Source organism: Petaurus breviceps, unplaced genomic scaffold (assembly GCF_028583685.1).
Source record: "Petaurus breviceps papuanus isolate PSGF00001 unplaced genomic scaffold, PetGlider_PUasm1.0 81, whole genome shotgun sequence".
NCBI classification, from domain to species: domain Eukaryota; kingdom Metazoa; phylum Chordata; class Mammalia; order Diprotodontia; family Petauridae; genus Petaurus; species Petaurus breviceps.
This window is the reverse complement of record NW_027186546.1, coordinates 5,502,042-5,517,993: the sequence shown is the minus strand read 5'-3', so window position 1 is coordinate 5,517,993 and position 15,952 is coordinate 5,502,042. Positions and strand designations below refer to the sequence as shown.

Sequence of the window (15,952 nt, the reverse complement as noted above, 5' to 3'; positions counted from 1 at the left end):
GCTGTCGCCGTCGTCGCTACCACTGCTAGCCACTGCAGGAACTCTAGCTTGGCTTCCGCTTCCTCTTGCTCCGCCCCTTCCTGCCACATCAGCAAGTCCAATGGGGCATGGAAGATCTTTAAATCCCATAACCCTTACACCACCCTAGCATCTAACACAAAGTTCTCTGGATGTAGTACATATATACAGTCAATTTAATTGAATTTCATAAGTAGAAAGTTCAAGTCCTACAGTCTTTAGAAAGTTAGTATTCCACTCTGCACTGGATATGTGAAGGCATTAAGACTTTTGCATGTCTTCATGAATAAGTATTTTTAGAACTCAGTTATCCATATAGCAGCTAATTGATAATTATCTTTAGGATTTTTGAAGCCATTCATAACATATATAGTTGAATTTTTCAGAAGTCTTAAAGTGTAAGGAGTTCATTGGTGAATTAACAGAGTAGTTGATAAGATTAGAAACCAAGAAATTAGTAAGAGAAAGTCTTGAGCAAACAGAGGTACCACCTATTGAGTAATGTTTGAGATATTTCTATAACAAGTCCTTCTGGCAACATTTTCATACGATCACAAAACTTCAGAGTTTGAAGGGAGCTCCATGGCTACCTAGTCTAAACTATATTTAAAAGAAAATTCCTTCTCCAACATTCCATGCACAAGTGGCCAACTTCCCTTTGCTTGGAAACCTCCAACGAAGCTGGATGTCCACCATCTTTTAAGTTCCCTTCTGTTAGGAAGGTTGTTCTTACATCCAACCTAAATTTGCCTCTCTGCAACTTCTGCCCATTACTCTGAGATTTTCCCTTCAGGTCCAAGCAGAAAAAGATTGTTATTCCTCTTCCCAGTGACAAATACTTAAAGATAGTCAATGAAGATAGTGGCTTCACGCATCCAGTGCAGAGTGGTATACTAATTTTCTAAAGGCTGTGGGACTTGAACTTTCTATTGATTGAATTCAATTAAATTGACTGTATATATGTACCATGTCCAGAGAACATTGTGTTAGATGTTGCGGTGGGGGAGGAATATTAAATAAAACACCACCCCAGCATGCAATCTCAAAAGTCTATAATCTAAGGGGTAGGTATAACAAACACACAAATAACTACAATAAAAAGTAGAATCTAAATATATTAGAAGTATACTAAAGTCTACCAAGTCTTATACGTATTGAGTCACTACTTTGCAAAGATTCATTCATTGATGATTCACTTTGCTACTTTGGGCATTTTCCAATCCAGCTTTGTGAAAAATATTATAATCATGTTCCTTAGTTATATCTGCATTCCCCCACTAGGTGATCTGGATGCCAAATTGGATATTGATTACATCACTTATTTGAATAGTATTAGTTAATCTAATACTCAACACTTCACACAAGTACAGTCATCAAATTTTTTTTTCAGTTTTCTTATGAACAACAACATAATCAATAAGATGTCACTATTTAAGTCATCCATATTATCTTCCTCTTGCTCAGCACGAATTTTGAGAAAGCTAAAGAATCACAAATAACTTAAGCAATGGAGAGGATAGTAAAAGTAAATATCAGAAAATCAGATGAGCTGAAAAAATTGGCTAATTTACAAGCTAAAAGTACAACATATCACAACATAAAATTGTGTGATGATAACTATAGAATAGCCTTTACAGAGGTACTATAGGTATTTTAAGGCTTAGTGGTTTTTAATAGTATTGATATTTTTTCTCTAATTAAAATTGTATCCTTTTAAAAATAAATATATAGTATTTTAGTAAATGTTCCCAATTCCCTATTATACTGTATAAATTACCCTGTAACCTTCAAAATAATTGAGTTCAAACATCAACAGCCCCAGTATCAGAACAAAGGCAGTTACTAAGTACAAGCTCTAATTCTATCCTTCAATTCCAATCTTGGTCTTGTGGTAAAAAGATTTCTGGTGGTTACTAGCTACAAAGATATTGATTTAGCAATCTACCATGGGCAGTATTTTAGTGGGTTTTTCTACATAAATATTTATCTGTAATTGCTATCAATTTTTTATTTTCCTTGAGTTATGCATCTAGTTGCACATAGATGCATCCCAATTCCTAACTCCTTTCCTTATATTTTTATACAATGGAGATTGGTTATCATACATGATCTTGATATTAAAGTGTCAAACAGGATTTGTGGAAAAGCTATTTTGGTTTGTAGTTTAGTATGAATTTTTATCAAATTGTGGATTAGCTGAATCTGCACTGGGCAAAATTATTGTGTATGATTAAATCACAAAATGGTTATTACATTGTGTCATCTGAAGCAGAGTGCAATTTGAATCACCAAATTCCATTTTTAAGGTTGCTTAGGGCAAAGTTACCTGGAGTTTTCCAGACAGATGACTGTGGCGGGGCGGGGGGGGGGGGCCTAGGAAACCCACATATCTTCATGTGGAAAACTTAGGCAGACCATTCTGTGTTGGTTAAGGCCAAAACAGAATCCTGGAATTGTAAAGCTAGAAGTGACCTCAGACATCATCTAATCCAGCTATTATCCCAAAGCAGAAATTCCCTCTATAGCATCCCTAAGAGATGGTCATTAAATATCTGCTTGAACATAATACATTCAATGAGAGTATCAGGGTTGTGTGACTGTAGATTTTATGTCTTGTGATCTTTGACTCAGGCATGCCTTTCCCCCATTATGCTTCATGCTAGATATTCCCATTATTGAGTGATGTGTACACTATACTTAAATAAATGTAAAGAAAAAGCATAGTGTTTGAGAAGTCATGTTACACCATAGAATCATACTGAATTTGCCCCAACATTTTTATGTAACCTACCTTCTAGATAATCTTCCTTATCCTGTTTGTTTAGTTGTTTTCAGTCATGTCTGACTCTTCATAACCCCATTTGGGGTTTTCTTGGCAAGGATACTGGAGTGGTTTGTCATTTCCTTCTCCAGCTCATTTTATAAATGAGGAAACTGAAGCAAACAGGGTTAAGTGACTTGCCCAGGATCACATAGTAAGTGTCTGAGGTTGGATTTGAACTCACGAAGAGGAGTCTTCCCGATTCCAGGCCTGGCACTCTAGAAGCTGTGCTGTCCTATACTTATGCAGTTGATGTTTTTTTCCTGATCTCCCAAGGCGCTAGTTACTTCTCTACCTTCTGTCCTTCCAAGATTATCTTCTATCTGCTTTGTATACATTTTGCATATACCTACATATGTGCATGTTGAATTTCTCTGGTTAGAATGTAAACTTTTTGAGAGCAATTACTATTTTGCTTTTGTCTTTGAATCCTGGTTCTTATTACATGATAGGTACTCAATAAATGCTTGTTAACGGATTAAGTGCAAGACTTTATATTTACTCTTACTAGATTTGGCCCATTTTTCCAAGCTGTCTAGATGTTTTGAGTCTTGAATCTGTCACTCACTATATTAGCTGTCCCTCCCTTCACATACTATATGATGCAGTAAAACTGTATAGCTCACATACTTCATGAAGACATAGCATTTGATCTGGGCCCTGAACAATGGATAGAATTTCAATAGGAATAGATGAAGGAGAGAGGACATCTCATTCCAGAAATACATTAGGCAATGATGAAGTTAACAGTCATGGAGCTGGAAAAGTATATGACATATGTGGGGTACAGAAAACTGTACACTTTTAGTGTATCATACACTATGTGAAGGGAGGGTGGTGTGAGCTAATACTGAAAAGGTAGGTTGGAACCAAATGTAGGATGGGAAGAGGGCTTTAATTACCATGCCAAGGAATTTGGAATTTAATAATTAATGAGGAGTTATTGTAGTGTTTTTGGATTGGTGTAGTGACCCAACATGATCTGGGCATTACCTCAGGATTAACTACTACCTCCCGCCCATTTTCTAAAATTCATTGCCCATACCCCAAGGAAGCCATTGGTAAGAAGATATATACAAAAAAAAAAATGTAGGATGATTTTGTGATAGCAACAAGTTGGAAACAAAGAGGTATTCATTGATTGGGGAATGGCTAAACAAATAGTAGTATGTGAATGCAATTGAATTTTACCATGTTATAAGAAATGATGACTGATGAATGTAGGAAAGCATGGAAAAATCTACTTGAAGTGATGCAGAGTAAAGTAAGCAGAGTCAATAAAACAATATACACAATGAACACAACAATGTAAATAGAAAGAAAACCCACCAAAAATCCAAACAAACCCAAAAGTGAATGGTTTCAATATTACTAAAAACAAACAAGCATGGCTCAAAAGAAGAGATAAGAAGAACTTCTTATAAGTTAAGAGGTGGGAGATCCAATAAGTGTTATATATTGTACTTATTTACAACTGTTTTCATCTAGTGACCAGTTCTAGTTTTTTTTTCCCTTTTTCTTTTGTGTGTGTGTGTGTGTGTGTGTGTGTGTGTGTGTGTGTGTATCTTTAAAATATTATTTGTTATATGGGATGTTTCTGTGGAGGGTAAAAACAGGGAGGGCAGGGAGAACTATGGTGATGTAAAAAGATAGAAGACCAATAAAAACTTATTTAAAAAAAAATTGTTTGCCCCAAATTTTCTAAACTTGTTTTCCAGCAACTCTGGTTTCCTCTGATAGTTGAATAGAAATTTAATTTTTAAAGGATGTAATCTGATCTTTTCTCTTGTATCTTCTACCCTTCACTTTTTTTCAACTAAGAATACATTTTATAGCCCATATACTTCCATCTAGCAAAAAGTGGTCTTGGATCTGAACAACCTAAAAGCAAAACACGACTTCTGTGTTGTCTTCCTCTGTTAGTTAATATCTGTTGAGCATCAGTGGGACACACAGTACCGTACTTGTAACTCTGACACTGGTGTGTTTTTCTTCCCTTAGTTACTTTTAACTTGCTAAATTGTAGTCACAATCTCTGTGGTTAATGAAACAGTGAAAAACCAAGGTAAGCTGTGATGTGCAGGAAGGCATCCCTTTCCTCCACTGCCTTTACATAAGATTAATCAAACTGACCTGCTTCCACAAGTATCTTTCTTTTTCCTAATAATTTGCTTAACATAAAATCATTATTATAGCAGAAACTTTATCTTTCACTTAATGTAAGCCCCATTTTAAAACATATTGAATGGTATATAAAATGTTAGCCCATATGATATAATATTAATGATCATGTTATTTCCATTCTCAGTACAAAACCTACTAATTGTAATCTGGGCTACTTGGATCCAATGTTCAAAAAAGAAGAAAAAGGGAATAAAATGTAAAATGTATAACCTCTGAGGAAATTGAACTACCATGTAAATTTCTCACTCTAACCAATAGGATTGGCAAAACAAATCTCAGGAAGGATAAAGAGACACGAGACCTATAGGCTAAAAATTTTATAAGTAAAAAAGTGATTGAGAAGGGGAAAAAAGTCTTATTTTTGAGTAGAATATTTCCATATATTTTAATGGTAGTCTTTTCCAGAAGGTCTATTATTAAACATTGACATCAAAGAATCAGAAGGTAGTACATTTCCTCTCTCAGATTTATCCAGCTCTAGATCTTAATTGTGCTCTCAGAACTTTATAATTCCTGTTGCTTTCCCTAAATGATATATACAACAGGTAATCACATATATTAAAATCAATTGAGTTACTAGTTCTAATGATGTAATTTAATTATTAAAATAAAACATATTTTTAATAAATCTAAAGTTGAATAAATATAAAATGAAATAAAAGAATTTGAAAGTTATAAGGAACCTCTCAAAACTACTTATTTCAGCTAATATCTGAAAAATATCCCTTCTGAAGCATATTGGAAAAATAGTCATCTAACTTTTGCTTGGTGTGATGCAGAATACACTCTCTCCCAACACAGCCCATTTTACTTTTAGAAAACTACAATTGTTAGGAAATTTCTTATATGAAGCCTAAATTGTTCTCTCTGCAACTTTTCCCATTATTCCTAGTTTTGCCTTTAAGGATCATATGAACCCTTTTCTAAAATGTATTTTTTTAATGTTTTAACTTAAACTTGATAGTCTTTATGTTCTCCAGAATCAGTAAGCATTTATTAAGCAGCTACTCTATGCCAAGCATTTTGTTAGGCACTGGATATACAAAGTATCACACAAATAATTCCTACTATTAATGATCTTATATTCTATCAGGATATACATAATATGTATATATATATGTGTGTGTGTGTGTAATATATTATATATCATGATATATGATATATACATAAAAGTACATCAAGGTGACACTATTTTTCTTTTAAATTGAGAGGTTCTATTTGTCCCTTCAAGGGATTTTACTCAGATATGATTAGTTAGTCTTATTCCTAAAATATCCCAGGCTTTTTGCATTTAAAGAACTTGAAACCTTCATTTACTGGTCAGTTTTTCAGAACTTCCCTTCACACCATCCTGTAGTCAAATATTTTCATTCTCCATGAAATGAGAAAATGAGGTAGTACTAACCAAAATGAGGACTTTACCATTAATTGTCATGTGTATATCCATGAGACATGCTACACATGTATACATTGAGAAACCAGAGAACAAATTGAACTCTTATGATGAGTAGCATACACATTTAAAGATCAACGTGGTAAGGCCAGCGACATCCTTTAGACCAGTGAATGTCCTCTGTGGTTCAATCTTTCCATTTATAAAGCAAAGGTGTAACTAAAATTCTTTAGTATGAACTCTTTCTCTTCCACTTTGTTTCTTGGACTGAGTTCTGAGACACTCTGGGGTTTTACAAAGCAGTTCAAAGTGTTCTTCAAAACAAGAATTATAATTGTAGATGGCACACTACTTTTGTTGTTTGTATGATGCAGAGGATAAGGCCCTGAAGTTTTAGCTATTTAACTAGAGAGAAGAGAATATGAAAGATGTTTTGGAGGTAGTAACAGCAAATTTGGCAAATGATTAGATAAGTGGTGTGAGACAGGATAAGAAATTGGGGATAATCCCAACATTATCCACTTGGAAAGCTAGAAGAATGGTAGTGTCTTTGACATGGAAGAAGAGAGAGTTCATGAAGGATGAGTTAGACAAGAGATAGAATAAGAAACAGGAAGGCCAGTTATTACAATTATCTAAGTAGGAGGGAATAACAGTCTGACCAAATGTGGTTTCAGTGGGAGGAGAACAAAGGTGACGGATGGAAGAGATATTGTGGAGGTAGAAACCACAGGACTTAGCAATTGATTAAATGTAAAGGGAAAGTGAAGAGCCAATGACTCCAAAGTTTTAAGTAAAGATATTGAGTGGTTAGTTGTATTATTAAGAGAAATAAAGAAGTTAAGGGGAAGGGGAGTTTTAGGTGGCAAGGTAATGTGTTTAAATTTGACATGTCAAGGAAAAGAGAATGTAAAAATAACCAAGACTGCAGATGAAACAAGCATCCATAATTAAATGCTAAATCCTATGTACAAAAGAATTACAAATATGCTAATAGTTTACATTTTATTTTCTGGTCATTCTGATATTTTTCTGTGTTGTATTATCAATTTTCTTTATAGTTCTGTGAGTCCAGAAAATTACAAACATATTTATTAACAAAACAGAAAATATACCACATAAGGTTCTAGCATTCATGCTGATGGGACCCACTACAAATGTTCATTTCTTAATATCACCTCCTTTTTTATTCCCTTTCCTACTTAGCACAGAAGCATTTCCAAGCCTTTTCTTTCCTCAAACATCTCACAGCACTACACTGTTTATTGACTGACTAGGTGACATTGTCACACCCTCTCCAATGAAGAGCCTTCATATTTTACAGAGAAAATAGATGCAATTCACTGTGAACATTCTCTTCTATTCTTTCCATATTTCACAGTTCCTACTATCTCTTCCTTTACTTCAGTCTCTGATAAAGAAGTTGCCATTCTCTTCATCAAGACCAGACCCCATACTACTGCCTTCTCTAGCAAATTGACCTATTATTATTTGCACTCTCTCCAGTCTCCCTATCTATTGTTTCCTTTCCTGCTGTCAATAAACATGTACAAGTCTTCTTATTCCTAAAACTCTCTTCTAGATGCTACCCATCTTAACCCCTTTTTTCTACTGGTACCACCACCACCCTAGTTCAAATCTTTTCACTTCTAATCTGAATTATTGTAATGCTCTTCTGATTTCTATGTCATCAGTCTCACTTTTCTCCAGTCTTTCACATGGTTTCTAAAATAATCTTGCTAATGAACAGGTTTGACCATTTATTCCCCTGCCTGAAACCCTCAGTAGCTCTCTGCTACATATAGAATGAAATACAAGTGCTGTGTGGCTGTATACTCCTTTCATTGTAACAGCTTGTTGTTTCTCTAGCTTTTTACATCTTTTTTCATGCTTTGCTATATATTTCCAAAATGGAATTTACCCAAGAGTCCTTCCTTCAAACCCTTAAAAATGAAATATATTCTTTAGGAATGAAGATTCAGACACGTACAGCTAGTGACCCATTGCTTTATTCTGATTAACAATTTGGAAGAGGCTTCTCTCCCTGAGGAATGGGAAGAAGGAAGGAAGAGGATGCTGACAACTTTAAAAATCTCCAGTAAAACATGAAAAAGGAAGAGAGGTCGTAGGTTTAACTAGGGAAACTTGCTGTATGCCTTAGGATACTGCCTTAAACTCTGTTTGTCATATTTCCTCCAATGTTGTTAGTTTATTTCCTTTATAACCTGTCCCCTCCCTTTTTTTAAACCAAAAAGATGCTTGTAATCATTACATGCCTCCAGTACTTGCATCAGAGAAGGGCAGTAAGTGGTAACTCCTACTTTCCTCAAAGAAGTCTGGCCAGAGCTGGTGCCAGCTCACTGTCTTAGGGATCCCCATCCTCTTTTATGTGGGACCCAGAAGACTTAAGGAGTAGAGACTGCACCCCACAGAATGAGAACATCTGTGCAGACAGCTCTGAAGGAGGGATTGTCTTCCTTTCTGCAGTTCCAATTTTTCAGCCTAACAAACATTAAGTACAATAGGTGAAGAAAGAAAGGGAATTCATTCCAATTATGGGTGATGTGCAGAGACAGAGACAGGAAAGAGTGGGGCACATTCAGAGGACACACAGTGGTTCCAGTATAAATATACCACAGGATAAGTATATGGAAGAGAACAATATGATGAAAATATGTTGAGCCAGTGGAAAATGCTTTGGGTGATAGGCAAAAGTTAGGTAGGCATCAGGGAGCCACTGGAGAAAAATGAGTACACAGTTACTGGTGCACAGTAAATGTTTGTTGACAGACTGACTACTTAATTGGGAAGATTGAGGTTATCCTATAGCAATTCCCTCAACTTTCCTGCCCAGGATCTCTCCTCTTTCCATTCTGTCTCAGAGGAAGAGGTATCCCATCATTTTGATTAAGATAATTGTTCTACCTGCATTCTTGGTCCATTTTACTCTTGTCTTCTACCTGGACTATTGCAGTAAACTCCTTACCTGTTTCTATGCCTTGGCTCTCTACATTCTACAGTTTATCCTTCCAGTATTACCAGAATATTCTCCCTTTTATACGTCACAATTGGGAAATGGCTGAACAAGTTGTGATATATGATTGTGATGGAATACTACTTACTGTGCTTTAAGAAATGATGAGCTCAGTGATTTTAGAAAAACATGGAAAGACTTGCATGAAATAATGAAAACCAACATGAGCAGAACCAAAAGAATATTGTATATAATAGCAGCAATATTGTTTTAAGAATGATTTTGAGCAAATAAGTTATTTTGCCTATTATAAATACCTAAATTAACTATAAAGGACATGAAGAAGACACTGTCTGCCTCCAGAGAAAGAACCAATAAATAGAAGTATGTACAGAATAATTATATATATATATATATATACATACAAATACATACCTATTTGTGTCTTATGGTAGCCATCTCTAGGGCAGGGAGAGGAAGGGAAGGAAAAAAAAGGAATTTACAATATTTGAAAGGAATAGCAAGTTATGTGTAGTAGATTTGCAGTTTCGTGTACAATCATCTTTTTTTTATTGTACTGCATTATGGAAATGCTTGTTTTGTTCCATAAATTAAAAATACAATTTAAAAATTAAACACTGGTCACTGTGCTAAGCCTGAGGATACAAAAAAAAAAAAGCAAAAAAGATCCTTGCCCTCAAGAAACTTACATTCTAATGAAGTAGTCAGCATGCAAATAACTTTGTACATTCAAGATATATAAATTAGAGAGAGTAAGAGTGAGAGAGTGAGAGTGAGAAAGAGAGGTAAGCACTTGATGGTAAGGGAGATAGAGTGCTGGGCTTGGAGTTAGAAAGACCTGACTTTAAATCTGGCCTCACACGCTTACTGCGAGACCCTAGGCAATTCATTTAACTTTCAACTCAGTTTTCCTAAATGTACAATGGAGATGATACTAATAATAGCATTTACCTCACAGGGTGGTTGTGAGGACACACTTTCTCTCTCTCTCTCTCTCTCTCTCTCTCTCTCTCTCACTCACTCACTCATGGTAAATGGAAGGTAATCTCAGAAGGAAGACTTAGGGGGATGGGAATGGGAGCAAAACTGTTTCATGCTGAAGTTGGGATTTTAGTTGATTCTTGAAGAAACCAAAGAATGCAGGAGACAGAGATGAGGCGGGTGAGCATTACATGGAGAACAGGCTGGGGGGAGTGGTGTAGGGGATGGTCAGCCAGTGCAAAGGTATGGCTTTGGGACATGGGAGGAATAAGATATTAAGTAATTCAGTATGAATGTGGAGAAGGGGAAATAATTGACACTGGGGCCAGAAGTGTCAGAGCACAGAAATGGAGTCAGGTACTGAGGTGAAGAGCCAAAGGCAGAAGGCAGTGTCTGGATCAGAAGCAGGAGTTCAGGTAGTAGGTGTCTCAGGAGCAGCTAGGCTGGAAAGGATCTATACAGTATAGCCAAGATGGGGAGTTTCATGTATAGATGTAATGCAGTTTTGTTGCATTCGGTTTCATTGCAGGTTTGTGCATGATTTTATATGCCTGGGAGGTAGTGTCGTATAATGGATAGAGAGATGGCCTAGAGGCCACAAAGAAGCAGGTTCAAGTCCCACCTCTTACACAGAGTGGCTTTGGGTAGGGCTTTCAATTCTAAGTTGCAGTGAAGATGCCTAGCTGAACTGGTAGAGAGAATTTCTCCCCCAGAAGTGTCTAATGCCAATAAAATTATGGATCTAAGCCCTATCTCTTTCCTGTGTGAGTCCAACTCAAGCTTCTGATTTCTCTAAATTACCTGCAGATGAAGGACAATTGGCCACAGCAGCAGTATTTCCTGCCACCAGAAAATAACATTTAACAGTAGTGGGCTCTGTGGAAGGAGAGAAACATGTCTTTTACCTCAGAGGCTGTCAATAGATGAAATATCCCCAAAGTCAACAGTTTCTACAAATAGGCCAGCAGAGTTCCCAAGGAGAAGCCATCAGAAAGAGCTGGGGGTAATGAGCCACTACTGGACCAGTTTCTCCCCACCTGCCCCCACCTTGGAAAAAATTAGACTTTTCCCCCCAAGAAAGTCTCCTTGTGTTCTGGGGAAGTTGAACTCTGAAACCTGCTGGGCTATAATGAAATGTTTCTAAATGAAGCAGAATCAAATGTTTGAGTGACCTGAGGCCATGCCCTGCCACTTTTCTCTTCCCCCAACTGAGCTCAGAGACAGAACTAATCAAGTGGGGGGTAGAATTAGGTGGGTGGCTGACTAAAGTGGAGATGATTTGTGTTGCCACTCCTTTATTTCCCCCATCCTACGCTCCTGCCTTTATTGCCATTGCCAGGGGGCAGGAAACAGCTCACTGCTGTACCCACACATACTTGGATCTCCTCTCTCAGCCTCCAGACTAGACTCTACATCATCAGAATCCAATTAAGATTCACGGGGAGCCTTGGGGCTCATGGCACTCACCTGCTTCCTCCCCCTCCACCCTATAGGGAGCTTTACTTAATCCCTTGCAATCTGTTTGCCTGACAGTGACAGGATCAATGTCAGACCAAACACTTACACCTTAACTTTGATACTGTGAGCAAACTCTGGTCTAATGTTCACTACAATGAGTAGAAATTGTCATTCTTTTTTGCCTCTAAAATTTCGCACTCTCTACCCTGGACACATCCTTATATGCTTGATTTTGGATATGTGTTTCTAGGAGAAGAACTTGGACTGGTTTCCTCGGATGCGAGCCATGTCTCTAGTTAGCAATGAAAGTGACAGCGAGCAAAATGAAATTAGAAATCTGCAAGAGAAATTGGAATCAACCATGAGTCTGGTCAAACAGTTGTCTGGTCAGCTAGCTGAGCTCAAGGAACAGGTAAGTGTTCACAACATGGGTAGAACATGCCTGGAGTGGAGGCCAGGAAACTCTTACAAAGAAAATTTTATCAAAAGGGATTTTTTTTTCATCGAAGTACAATGAATGAAACAAAATTAGGCCTGATTAAGACTTTCTGCATTGGTTAGTAACACCAAAGCTCCATCTGAAGACCACATATTTCAAGAGAACAGTGTAAAACCTTAAGTAGGAATTCGAGTACATGGGGGATATTAAGCTGAGCTAGAGCAAGGGATGAGGGTATGGTGAAGAGATGAAAAGGTAGTCCAAGGAATGACCATTGCTCTGCAAGGCTGAGGTAAACTAGAGACAGAGGTCATAGGAATTGAGATAGTTGGGGACCTTAGAGGCTATACTTTGGGGTAAAGGAAAAGAGTATGAAGCAGGTTCTTAACTTATTAGAGAGGAGGGAGAATGACCTGTTCCGTAGATGTCAGCAACAAGAGTTCAGACATGAGGGCATGACCTCTAAAGGAGAAGAAAGGTGGTTGCCATCTTGGTGGATGACACCACATTCCATCCAAGTGAAATGGTCTGAAAATACCAGGGGGAACAAGAAACTCCTTCATCTGTCCTGGTGTGTCAGGGGGGGGTGTGAGAGTAACATCTAGTCTTGGAAAGGGTACCAAAAGATGTGCTTTCTTCAAGAGAAAGTTTGAGTTTGTGAGCACCAGAAAATGGAAAGCATCTGAGAAGAGATCTAGGATGCTACAATGATAGATTTAGAGCTAGAAGAGACCTCAGAAATCATCTAATCCAATCCCCTTATTTTACAGATGAGAGAGACCTGAGGCTCAAATAGTTGTAGTGATTTATTCAAAGTTACTCAGATTCCCTGGATCTAAATCCAGTGATTTTTCTACTGTGTCACAACATAGAAGGCTCTAAGAGGGTAACATGAAAATGGAGTCTAGAGGAGTATATTGGGGGAGAGCTAGGGCTGACTTTATTGGTTCTGTGGTAGGGTTGATCAGTACCAGAAGAGGTATGCTAGCTACAAGATGTTGAATGCGTTGGAACCTAGGGACAGATTGCTGACATTGGGATGGGTGGGAGGGGTGAGGTGGGATGTGCACTGCTCTGGAGGTGAAATGACATCCTGAGGATGTTAGCATTTGAGGCCCAGCCCCAGGTGCATCAAGCTACTTGCAGCTCTGCAATAGTTTTGAGCTCTTTACCCTCCAGGGAGTTACTTTCAAAGACTGGAAAAAGTTAATACTAAATAAACAGTTCAAGCTTGAGTCTTGATGGATAATATTTTTTCTGGCTGTAATTAGCCAAGAAAGCAGAGCAGCATTGGTTGTGTTCCAGTTATACAAGTCAACCCCTTCTTGCATGGCACTATATTACTAATGACAGCTGTTATTATTCTTCTTAAGATACTGTATTACAGTGAGGTAGGTTGGCCTAGCAAACTCAGAGTCCTCCTCAGGATCAGGAAGAACTGGGTTATACATGTCACATATTATGCATGAGGTTGGCAGCTCTTAGTGCTTCTTAAACTCTCAGGGCCATGAGGCAACTCTAACTTCTGCAAGTTGCAGAAAAGGTATTGATCTATACTAATATATCCCTAAACTAATGAAATTATAAGTGTGGTCCTATCTCCATTATTTTTTCTTATACTTTCATGAGAGACAGTTATATATTAAAGGAATCATTGTCTCCTGTTTCTTAGCCTTAGGCTCGAATGTTGGTAGACACATCCCTTTAAGGTTAGTCATATGTCTGCTTCTCTGTGGTACCTAGCAATGCATGGATATTAAAAAAAAAAAAAGTTAAGCCATGCCTATTATAGCTCAATAGTATTCATTAATAGTTGAGGAAATCAGCTTATCTCTTTATCTCTTTCTCCCTCTGTTTCCTTCCCCATCCCCCCTCCCACCACAGATGACAGAACAAAGGAAAAATAAGCAGAGACTGGGTTTTCTTGGATCAAACACACCCCATGTGAATCATCACATGCCACTGCACTGATACCAGGGGGGAGCCGTGACTAGCCTTTCATCACTACCCTGCTTGATTGCAGAATAAAGAACTGAGATCGAGGGGAGTGAACAGTGCCTATTGTTGCAAACTTAAAAACAACCAAGTGCCGAGATGTTGAGTGGTTTTGCTCTGGGAACAATTTACAGCTGTTTTTCGTGGTTGAGAAGATCACAAATGAAAACATAATAGCTACAAAGAGTACTTTGGGGTACCTGTTACACATTCTTCAAGCAACCTGAAAGATTATCTTCAGTTGGAGAGAATAATTGGGAAGGAACAGGGTGAGGATGACAAAGGAGAGGAGACAGAAATGAATAGGAATCATGTTTGTCTCGCTGTATCAGCATGTCTGCCATGGCGGTACAGCATTTGCAGTACTCTGTTAATTGTAGTAAATAAGTTGGGGACACAGGAAATAATGTTGCGATGGGTTAATTTCTACAGTGATAGTTGCAAAAATTTGTTAATGCTACTGAATTTTAGCTGTCACAAGGCAATTTTCTTATTTATAACATGAAGCACAATGGACTTACAACAATGGAAATTTAAACCTTTGGAGCTTATGCACATTACACTGACGCCTAACTGGAAAGTGATTTCTTTTCTTTTTATTTTTTGGATTCAGATGTTCTCTATTAATGTGGCTGCAAATGGAAAATTTTACCTACCTTGTTGTTGAAACATGTTTCATAGCTATTTATATTCTAAGATTTTAAAAGATAGGAGAAAAACCCAAAAGTAAGCCTCGTAAGAAAGATTTTTTTAATACATATGTGCTATTAAAACTCATGTTGAAATTGAAAAATTTAAAAAGCTGACAAATTAAAAAGATGACAGGAAGTCTTGAGGGACTTAAAATGGTAGCATTTTATTTTACAAGCACATGGTAGGAGTAATTTGATTTGTGCATACAGCACTTAAGGAAATCAGCAGTCTTATTTATGCCATTCTTTTAGTTGAAAAGAGAGGCCAAGAAGTTTATGGAAAATGAGATAAAATGTTGGTTTTCATTGAAATTTTAATTATCGATCAGAGGTTTTGAAAATATATCAATGATATTTAATCTCTTCCCAAAGGAAAAAAATACTTTCATATTAAATTATAAAAGAATACTCAGAACTTACTAGAAGGGCCAGATGAGAAAACTAATTTTTTTCACCTCCTGCTCTTCATACTACAAGGTCATTCTTATAAATGTCATGTTTAAGCATGTTAGGGCAGGATGCAGATAATAAAAGCTTAAAAAAAAACTAAGAGCAGCATTGCAGAGCTGAGAGCTTGGTGATCTTGTATTATTTAACATTTTGGCCTGATATATACAATTATAGAATACTTCAGTACTTAAAAGGATTTATGATCCCACTGATATAGAAAACTCTTCTTTTACTATTACTAAAGCAAATCCCAACTTTTCTATCCCATGTAGACAATCTTCATAAGCTACCACAATACTTTGACAAGTCTCTGCTCTCATTGACATGGGAGTATCTCTTCCAACTATGCAAATTGAAACCCACTTTCTCATCTCACCTTTTCCATGTTTTTTCCATATGTTTTCCATAAAGGGGATCACTCAGTATAGGGAGGGCCTCCTAAATCTTTCAATAAATGCTATTAGGTTCCAGTGAAGTAGTTAAGCAATCCATCAAATTTATCTCACTCTCACTAGATGACCATCTC

At 37.1% G+C, this 15,952-nt stretch overlaps 1 protein-coding gene across 3 annotated transcripts in view; it reads left to right on the top strand.

Annotated features, from left to right (window-relative positions):
• Positions 1 to 15,046, top strand: part of LOC138176119 (inositol 1,4,5-trisphosphate-gated calcium channel ITPR2) — a 529,530-nt gene extending 514,484 nt beyond the window's left edge. For all 3 annotated transcript variants that reach the window (XM_069106877.1, XM_069106875.1, XM_069106876.1), the window contains 2 exons: positions 12,101 to 12,262; positions 14,174 to 15,046. In XM_069106877.1, coding sequence (XP_068962978.1) covers positions 12,101 to 12,262; positions 14,174 to 14,260 — 249 coding nt within the window. In that variant the 3' untranslated portion in view covers positions 14,261 to 15,046. The remainder of the gene's footprint in view (positions 1 to 12,100; positions 12,263 to 14,173) is intronic.
• The last annotated feature ends 906 nt before the right edge of the window (positions 15,047 to 15,952 follow it).